Source organism: Toxotes jaculatrix, chromosome 1, assembly GCF_017976425.1.
Source record: "Toxotes jaculatrix isolate fToxJac2 chromosome 1, fToxJac2.pri, whole genome shotgun sequence".
Taxonomy (NCBI): Eukaryota; Metazoa; Chordata; class Actinopteri; family Toxotidae; genus Toxotes; species Toxotes jaculatrix.
The window spans coordinates 11,634,783-11,645,240 of record NC_054394.1 but is presented as its reverse complement, the minus strand read 5'-3'; the positions used below and the strand labels follow the sequence as shown (position 1 = coordinate 11,645,240).

General features: G+C 38.2%; 1 protein-coding gene across 1 annotated transcript; it reads left to right on the top strand.

The window, feature by feature from the left end:
• On the top strand, positions 1–8,013 carry wdr93 (WD repeat domain 93). The gene is made up of 18 exons (XM_041038668.1): positions 1–4; positions 286–398; positions 698–762; positions 1,245–1,389; positions 1,631–1,832; positions 2,003–2,067; positions 2,329–2,407; positions 2,512–2,597; positions 3,045–3,129; positions 3,300–3,450; positions 3,717–3,787; positions 4,124–4,213; positions 4,347–4,478; positions 6,727–6,934; positions 7,035–7,095; positions 7,207–7,363; positions 7,567–7,753; positions 7,896–8,013. Exons 1-18 carry the CDS (start codon positions 1–3, stop codon positions 8,011–8,013), a joined length of 2,019 nt encoding a protein of 672 aa, XP_040894602.1.
• The last annotated feature ends 2,445 nt before the right edge of the window (positions 8,014–10,458 follow it).

Below are 10,458 nucleotides of genomic sequence, written 5' to 3'. Positions count from 1 at the left end.
ATGAGTTTGTTTGTGTATGTATATTAAAAAAAAACACACACAACCACAACTAATGCCTTTTCTGACCATTGATTCTCGTGGATTTTGATGGTTGTGAGCTGAGAAACAAAGCCTCATATTGTGCGTATTGATCTTGCACGACGATCCGGTTTGACAGATATCGGAAGCCGTTTATCCGTGACTGCGTCTTAACCGTGGCGAATTAAGACTTAAACGAATATCTGACAAATGAACCCCATGTTTATCTGAGATCTTATTGACACTTGTTGCCGGCTGTTCTTCCAGGTGCAGACCTCCGTGGACCTGGTAACGGTGCGTCCTGTTGTCATGACAACTGTGAAACATTAGCACCCTTCAAGGCTGCTAGTGTGGCCGCCGTGAGCTGTGGTTTTATTAAGGTAGGACCTATTGCTAGTGATATTTACCAAGATTTTGACATGATATTTTTTAATTTTTTTTTAATTCATAGCTAACCACTTCACTGTGACCTTTCCATGCTCTTAGTTCGCCTTGGATATACAAATATGCTGTTTATGCTGTGTGGGAATCAACTCACCTTTTCAGTGTTTACATACACACCTCATTAGCTTTAGGGATATTTGTTGTGTGTAGTCTCAGCTGTTTGTTAACTTTCTGTGTAAAAGTGAACCGAACTTTAATGAATTAGTTTGATAAGTTTACATGTTTCTTCCCTCAGTCAGACACATTAGTCACAGTATTAGTGAGTCACTTCACAGTTATAGTTACATTTCTGATCTATTTGTACTTTAGTGGAGTATTTCCATTTAACTTATATTTGGAAACATGTGTACTTCACTACATTTATAGAGGTAAAAGTTTTATTGTTAACTCCACTACATTTATTTGATAGCTATAGCAACTACTTACTTTTCAAACTTCACATATTAAACGCATATGAACTTATAAAAGCTTACATGTATGCTTATTAAATATAATGGAATAAATTCACCCAATAATATATAAAGTTGTTTAAATTTGCACAGAATGGCCACAAGAAAGTGGCCATTCTTCATCATGAGCACTTTTGAATGTTTACTTTATAATCATAAATGCTGGATTTTACATGTGATGGGATATTTTTTAACTGATGGTTTACTGGGTAGTTACTTAGTAGTTCTACTTAAGATATGCCTGCATATCTGCATCCGTTTGATTCCTCCTGGTTTTGAAGGTAGCAGGTTGACACCTGTATACTAACTACATGTACTACCTGTACATTGCAGTGTTGCATCAAATTCAGCAGGCTACAGAAAACCAACTACTTCGACGTTCTCGTACACCACGAGTGCCACAGACTCAGAATTGGAAGCAGCTTGCAAAGCAGAGAAATCAAGAATGGAAACTTTGGAATTGTTCGGTGCAACACAGGTACAAATTTCATGACAGGGATCTGAAACATCAGAGACTTGACAAGCCACCTGGCAAAATCTTTCCTAAACTGTATATTATTTTGAAGAATGTCAAATCAACAAAAGAAAAGACCTTACATGTGCACACAACCCTTGCTAGTTACCTTTCTAATAAAAAGAAATAGTTCATTGCATAAAAAGATCTGCGTTTTCCAAAGGAAATGAAGATATTCATTTTTGATTGTTATCTTATCCATCAGCTCCCAGAGAGCACCAACTGCCTTGCTTGCTCAGAAGACGGCAGGTATCTCAGTCTGGGTCACTCCCGGGGTTTGTCTGTGTGGTGTGCGTCTTCTCTGATCTGTGTTGCGGAGTGGCTGGAGGACAGACTGGAAATCACATCCATTCAGATGACCAGAATGGCTGAGACTGCCTACCTACTTGGAACCATTGATGATATGGGTGCGTAGAACGCCTCTGATCAGCCACCATTCTTCTCTTCAGCTCCTGTTGTGATTATTGTCCCTCTTCTGCATAAAACCCTTGTCTCAAAAGTGTAAGGTTTTGTTTTCATTTGGTAAATACAGAATGACATTCATTTGTTAAAAATGTGTTGTTGTCTTTCACTACAGGTACTGCCAGAGTCTTTGCATATCACTGTGACAACATTCACCCCCTCAGTGTTGTTAACATCATGGTGTGTATTGTCATTCATCATTGTATTTTATGATTTCTCATATTTTGTTTTTAAACCTCTCAGTTTTTCTGAAGAACACAAGTTTTTATATGTTGTTGATAACAGTACTTATATTAGGTTAAAAGGAAATATAGCTGTTTTCTTCGGTATTGTTTTACAAAACCTGTATTCTTGATGCATATACAGTAGGTTTAATTTTGCATTTATTTTTTCTGTAAAATATTTTTAAAAGAGGGATTTGAACTCTTTTGTCAATATTAGGAAGATATCAACAAAAGGAGCATTTGCTTGACCTTTGAACTATCTCAAGGGGGACATTATGGAGTTGCATCAATCAGCTGTAAGTAAGGACTATACCTCTTGCTTGAGCTATTGTGATTGTGTGATTTTAATTAAAGATGTCACATTCTAATTCTGAATCGTCAACTTCATACCTCCTGTCAGGCAACGGTGCTGTTTGGCTTGAAGTCTATCACTTCCCCACAGAAACCTGGCTGAAAGAGTTAGAGATGGCAGCATCACAGATGCAGGTATTGTACTGTAACTGGATTGAACATTACTGTGTATTAAGCATCATATTGAAATCCAATTGTCAACCACCATTTAAATGTGAACTTAGTTTTTATTATTAGTTCAATCATGCAGAACAGTGAGAAAATGCTAAATATGTGCACAAATACATAATGACTTAAAGAAAATCACTCCAGTCCAAGTCCTATTTGTTTTCTTTCACCTCATTAAACGGCAGTCTTTGGGCACATTATCGGCTGATTCATTTGTAAAAATGTGCCCCTCCTTTGTCCTTTCTTATCACTGACCCGATTGGGAACCATTTTTTTCTTAATCTGTCATTTCAACTGCTGCCAGATACAACCGTATGTTATTGAATTACAAATTCTGGAAGTTATTTGAGAAAAATATTATATATATATATTATTGTAATGTAAATTATATTGGTCTTTCTTTTTAATCTTCAGGAACCAAACTTTTCGGGAGATCTGGGCATGAAATGGTCTCCATTATCAGTGGCAACTAAACTCAAACCACCCAAAATTCCAGCAGGTATAATTTTATTGACACCAAAAATATTTTACAGCTATTGTATAGTATAATCAAACAGAGCATGGAAGTATCTCTGTCTGTGGTTATACTGTTTAAATGACAGTGAATGCACCAAGTGTCCCATCAATGTTCTCTCCAGTTGAGAGTTTCCAGTTTTTGCTGTTGTGCAGGGACGACATTGGAAGGTCCACACGAGGCACAAACGACAGATCTGTTGACACACTATCTGGTTGTGGATGTAGACACCTGGAGTCGCCAAAGGGAAGAACGCTCTTTCAATACAGGCGCAGAGAAAACAAAAGAAACAAATAAAAGCCCAAGGTGTGACAATGTTCACTCAAATACAATCAACAGCTCAGCTGTCATACACTGTATGATTGCTCTGTTCATACACACAGTCTTTGACAGTTTTTTGCATGATGTGTTTTAAAAAAGTGTTTAAATTTTTTTAATGGGGCTGAGTCTGCCCACCACTGGAACTAAAATTGTGCCCTTAATAATATTGTCTATAAATCATGTAAATCATTTAATGTAAATGCAGAATTCTCGCATTAGTTACACGAACTCCTGTTTTTTTTTTTTTTCAGACGTTGCACTCTGCACTTTCTACTGTCTTGTGAACAGTTTCCTGGTGATACTAAAGCAAAGTCTCAGCCAGGTTTGTAATGGAGGTAGGGTGGTGGTAGGTTGTCCAGTATTTGAGTGTTTAAAAGTTTGAATTTTCTATGATAAAGGATAATGTAAAACAGTTAGCTATTGCTTCATTATTTCATAGTCCTTTCCACTACAAACATTTGGTCATTTCCAGAATAATAAACTATAAACAGAATTTTTCTGTAAACAGCAGGTTGACAGGCACAAGGATGTAGCCCTGCTGGTTATTTTGATGGATTTTATCCTGCATATTCATTAAATCCTTAAAATTCATTTTCAGGTCTGTAGTGGCAGGCCCTGCTCCTATTGATGTTGTCTTTAATCTCTGACCTCTTCTCAGCAGAATTGCCTGTTGCTGTCTGTGTGTGGTGGAGTGGCAGTCACAATCTTCTTCAGTATTTGCTGCAGGAAGCACCAAGGAACAAACCAGGTAGAATATTTAGTAGCAGAGAGATGAATCTACTGGATGCTCATGACAACATCTAACACATGACCACTTTTTTTGCCTGTTGGACAATATGCATACAATTTTTGCTTTTATCCCTTCTCTTTTTTTTAAGCAGATGTTGAACCCATGCCAGATGTGTTGTGGCCAAACGCACAGGAAATCCTCTGCTCTGCTGTTAGTAGATGCACCCGTTACATAGGTCTTGGGCTCAGTAATGCTTTGTTGTGTGTCTGGGACAGGCAATCTGGTGAGCAAATCTTATGGTGAGGTACCTCTTACTTTCTATCAAATACCCAGCGTCAGTTAGCATTTCTCTTTGTTACTGATATGTCGTAATATAAAAAAAAATACCTTTAAACGGTTTGGAGTTTTTACATAATCTGATAAATGATCTCATTTAAATCAGTATCCCATGAAAATTTTAGTATTTAAATGTTTGTGCCACCAGCACCAGTATGAATTGTTTTACCATGTTTCATACACTTCATGTTCCCACCAAGGTTGTTTAACAGACATTTAAAGCCATGTTAACACTGTTTAGCCTCAAACCATGTCTCCAAACCACTTCTGGTGATGAGCTACAGACAAAGTCATAGTAAGCACCAATCTTCTCTTACTGCTCTGATTCAAAGATACATCTTAATAAGCGGTGGGACACATCCTCAGTGATGTTCCTGAGGTCACCTTGTGTTTCAGATGTTTCAACATCATACAACCTTGCCCAACCAACCCAGGGACAGTTCTTGCTCTCTATCAGGGTAGCCCAGGGTGTTGTGCAGAAAGTGCTGGCTGCTGCACTTCTGTCCTAACAGCTGCATTGTGAATCCAAGTGGCTTCACTGTAAACGCAATTCCCTTCATCTCTAGTATCTAGTGTCTCTAGATACAAGTTAAATACTGTTTACAAATAATGCATATTGGGTTACGTTTATGTCTTTTGTATTCTGCCTACAAAACACCTGTCCCTAAAAATACAATATGGAGCAGATCTATAATAAATTATATTAGAACAGGTAATAAAAGAAATCACTGAAATACCGCTGACAAGCACTTGAGAAAAATTCTCCCACTGTGTCACAAATCAGTACCGTAATATAAGCTCAGCATGTATGTAATTAGCATGATAAAGCTCTGCGTGATGGCTGAGTACAGTAATGGCACCCCATCATAATTTGCATCAGCAGTCCAGTTCTCTTGATGGCACTTTTGACACAAGTGTTTGTTGCCTGGTGCTTTCAGATCAAGACGCATTACTTCCTGTGCAACACTGCAGTGCACTAAGCAACACAGTATAGATTAGAAAAGGCAAACCTGAAGGGTCTTATTTTAAGTTAAGGCGAGTAGAGTACCACTAGCTTCATGTGCCTTATGTTAGCTAATGTTAGCAAATGTTAGCAGATTTTATATAAATATTCCTGAATAACAAACATTACTGAATCAGTTGTCTGACTTTAGGATCTTCTTCATACTACTGTACACAGAGTTTTAGCATATCACAAATAATCATTTGAATTTTAATAACAGAAGTTTTCATGGTCATTATTTTTGAAATTGCCACAGTGGGGTCACAGTCCTGTTCTTGCAGGAGATAAATACAGCAGTGCGTTGTGGAGATGAGTGAGCTGAGTTGTTCAGTTTACCAGTCGATCCCTCATCTGCGATCATAAACTTTGGGTAGTGACAAAAAGAATGAGATTGCAAACACTATTGGCTAAAAAGTTCATTGGCATCAGAAGGATCGGTTTGAGCTAGTTTGGGCATCTGATTAGGATGCACAGGCACATCCAACGAGTAGAAGACCCCAGAGATAGTCCCAGAACATACTGGAGAGATTTTATGTCTCATCTGACCTGGGAAAGCCTCAGGATTCCCCAGGAAGAGCTGGAAAACATTGCAGGGGAGAGGGATGTCTTGCTCGGTTACCTTGCTTAGCCTGCTGCAACCCCGACCTGACTCTGGATAAGCAGCAGAAAATGGATGGATGCATGAAAATCCTCACACGGAGCTTGAAATCATAACAGACATCAGCATTTTTCAAAGTGACTGGAAATTACCCCATAATATGAGATACAGCTTTTAATAGTATATATAAATCTGCCATCAATTACAAGTCCATCGTCTTTCAGTAGCAACCACTGCCAACAACAAAATCTTCTCCTTCTATCTGCATATCTGGGTACTTCTGTGGTTAAATGCCCCCCAAACTTATCAGCTTGCACATTAAATCATGATTCAGTGAATTCTATCAAGCTTCTCATCTCAGTTAGATGTGAGATATATTTAGGATTTCCCCAAGAGAAATTTCACTGAAAGGCGATAATGAGGCTGAATCAGTTTGTGGAAAGATGCAACAACACTTTGTGTGTGTTTGTGTGTGTGTTTGCCTGACTGACAAGCTAGCAGCCATTTTTGCTTGTTAGAGGTTTGTAATATTCATTATGTTAGTTCTGGCCCGTTTGATTCTCTTTCTGTGTCATTTTCTTGTCTTTCCCTCAGGGTCTCCATTGTCTGTTGTCTTAATGTCAGCAACAGACAGTGCCTTCATCAGACTGCAGTTTGTGGATTACTGGCCTGTGTCTACTGATGATTCCCAGACTTTCGCTTCAGCAGAAGTCCGTCTTTTGGTGGTGTGTAAAAGTGGAGCAATTCACACAGTCACCACAGGAAGAGGGACACAATTCTCCACAACACTGCTCAGCGAAAGGTTACCCGAATGAATTAAATGTAATCATGGTGCATCAAAAAAAAAAAAAAAACATATGTTATATGTATGTTGATGTATGTGTATATACATATCACTGCAGGCCTAAAGACAGTGGGGACTTCCCGACTATCACTGCATCAGTGCCATTCCTGCAGAGCTTGGTAGGAACACTGAAGTAGTTACTAGCAGGAATAGAAAAGGCTTTAAATTTAACAGTATTAGAATTTTATTCTCCTTTGATACCACTAACTTTTTTTTCTTGCCTGAACTAGGTCCTTAAGGTGCAAAGAAATGGAAAAGTGTTCCTCCAAGATGTCATCAACAAAACCACTGTGTGCTTCTTGATTCCTCCCAAAACTCATCTGATTGCTACTCCTTGCAATCCTGTGTATGCTCTGAACATCAAACAGCAAACTCTGTTCATACGAGGTAAACCCAAAGCAAAATGTCTTTTTGCTGTTTTGTTTTGTCAGCTTCAGATGAAAAAAGTGTTGATTGAGGGAATCACTGGTGATCTTCTAGAGGAGTATGACATTCAAGTTAAGTTCATATTAATGTGGGTATGGAAACAGAAAGACGGCAGCATGAAATTGAACGAATACTGTAACTAAAGGCTTTCACATGTCTCACAGGTGATCAGGACCCTAGCTACAGAGCCTCTTCTGAAGAAGACATCCAGAGTCAGCTTTTCATCTTCCATTTTGGGGTGTCTGACATCCTGAGGCAGTACAGTGTTTCACCTCCAGAGTCTCCACAACAACAAAAAACACTGAGCTTTGCCAGTCTAGAGGACACCTGCAATCTCTACCTTCAGCAAAGGTTTGTATCTTTTGTGTCTTTGTACCCTTATAATCTGAATATGTGGTGTCCAGATTTTCATCCCAAGGACAAAGCACAGTCAGTGTATATTTGAATATTAAAGTAGTCTCTTGTCATGTGTTTCCTGTGTCTTCATGTGAAGAGCACTATCTGTCGATGAAAGGAACAAAGCTATCACCCAAACATGGAAGCACCTACAGGAGACTGCAGTGATGGAACAACAGGGGCACAGCAAAGCTGCAGCTGAATTACTGCAATGAATGGTACAGAGTCATGTATCATGTATTTATGTAGCAGTAAATTAAAAACCACAGATTTGAGACACTGAATTTGTTTTTCTGTGGAAAAGGGAATGACTTTGTTTCTTGTATTGCATTAGACAACCTATAACCGCAGATAACCTCTGTGTGTGTGTGTATGTGTGTTACTCATGGTATTTATGTGTTCATGTGTGCACACAAGATTACGTTGAGATGCTGTGAAAACAAAGACTGAGCAAGTGACACTTTACTGTTTCCCAGTACTTTCTCAAAAGGTGTAGCTGACCTTATAATCACCTTACATTCACTTCAGTTGAATGTTTCTCCTGTGTGTGTGTGTGTGTGTGTGTGTGTGTGTGTGTGTGTGTGTGTGTGTGTGTGTGTGTGTGTGTGTGTGTGTGTGTGTGTGTGTGTGTGTGTGTGTGTGTGTGTGTGTGTGTGTGTGTGTGTGTGTGTGTGTGGTGCTGGAAGCCCATCTTTAATATATATTTTAAAAGGATGACTATTGTACTCAGGTTGATTGTGACTGGGCTGAACTCATGGCGTCATGGCACATTGGCATTTTGTTGCCTTTGGGGTCCTTGAATGTTTCATGTGTCATGTTTTTCGTGTCAGAAGACACATAAAGGCTCCAACAGGGTGGAAAGTTTTTAAAATTTCATCCTCTGTCATACAACAGTCTTAAAAAAATACCAATTCATGTCTTTGACTGTCCAAACTGTAAAGATTTTGGTCTAGTTTTGGTTTAGATTTAGGCAGTTCTATAACAAAAGAAGTTTTTCAGTTTCATGCCACTGATACAGTTTATAATTTGATGGAAAACATTTGATTAAATTATTTTACCTTTCGACTGTACTGAGAAGTTATCCCAATATGTAACAAAAAGTTAAGAGAACATCATCTCTCTGGTTCAGCAAGTTAGAAGAAAATTTGATTTTAAAAAATGTGACTCACAGTTTTGGAAGCTCCTAATCTGTTAGGTATTATGCTGTTCATCTTATCAGTAATGTGCGGCGGTAGCATTGTTCCTGATTGGCTCCCTCTTTGAGTTTATTGGTGGCAGAACGAATAATGGGCCAGAATGTACTCGTGTTCATTTCACAGAACTCTATCCGGATATCTTGGCACAAAAACATTTATCTGCATTGTTGCGTCATTTGTGATCCATCTTCACTAGTCGTATCAGATCATACTGTGGCGTCTCTCTGTGAAAGGAAGCTGATACTAATACTGATTTTAATATATGCTTGAAATGTAATTTGAATTTCTAAAAGATTTACGGAGGGTTGATGCCAAAGGGCCCAGACGTCATTGAGAGCATAATGGTTCTCCATTCAAAGCGCTTGGCATGTGTTACTGTCAAAAACAGCTTTGGACCAGAAAAAGACATCAGCCAGAAAAAAAAGACATCAATGGCCTCTTGAATTAAACCTACAACGAGGCAGAGACTTTAATCCTTGCCACTGTTTGCTGTTGAGTTTGCTGTTATACTCATTTGACTTTTTCATCTGCCTTTGTGACATTTTTGTTTCATAAACATTTTCCTTTGCTGTGACATGCAAAACAAGCCTGCCATCATCACTTCAGTTATGTTTTTCCCTTTCCCAGAGACATCCAATTAACTGTAATGTTTGTATTTTTTATACTTTGATTTTCTCTTCAGCATGAACAGACCGTCAATGGCAAAAGCTGAAGGTATAAACAAAACGGTGTAAATGACAGTGACAGGGGTTTGCTTCTCTGAAAATTGTCTGCCTCTGAAGCTAAATGAAAACCTGTGGAGTTGAAAGCTGCAGAGAGTAGTAAGTGAAACTGTGAGCTTATCTTATTACAAAACAATTAATAAATACTGTAAAGAATAATTCAAAAACAATTTTGCTAATCAATTCATCATTTAGGCAGTTTCAAGCAAAAATGGAAGAATTTGCTGACTGTATCCAGATATTTTCTATTTTTTCTTGTTTACTTAGTTTTCTATGATAGTTAATTGAATAACTTGGGGTGTTGAACTGTTGGTCAGACAAAACAGACAATCTGAAGACATTCAGGCTTGTTATGGGTAGTTTTCACTATAGGTTCATATTTAAAATCAGTGCCATTCCCGTGGTCCTGCCAGGACATTGTATTTATCTTGAAATTATTTAGTGTACTCGATTTCACATTCAGGAAGAGACATTGCATTCAGGAATGTAGTTAATGAAAGACGGGCGATACGTGCAACAATTTTAAAAATGGATTCAGTGTCTTATCTCTGTTTGAAATTGTTATGGCTGGTAGCCACAGTAGAAAGTGATGTAGAAAATGTTCCACATAAAGCCTGGAGGGCTGAAATACAGCTGTTATTACAGCTGCCGTGACAGTTTATATTCAAGTACATTATTTGTAAAACAAAGGAAAAATAAGTACAAACTGATGATGATTCACAGTAAATTCTTTACAATCATT

What these genes read in the sequence shown, in the direction of transcription:
- wdr93 (XM_041038668.1), top strand. An exon ending in GAAACAAATAAAAGCCCAAG is followed by an intron (nt 3,451 to 3,716) that starts GTGTGACAATGT and finishes TTTTTTTTTCAG; the next exon opens with ACGTTGCACTCTGCACTTTC. An exon ending in GCAAACTCTGTTCATACGAG is followed by an intron (nt 7,364 to 7,566) that starts GTAAACCCAAAG and finishes CATGTCTCACAG; the next exon opens with GTGATCAGGACCCTAGCTAC.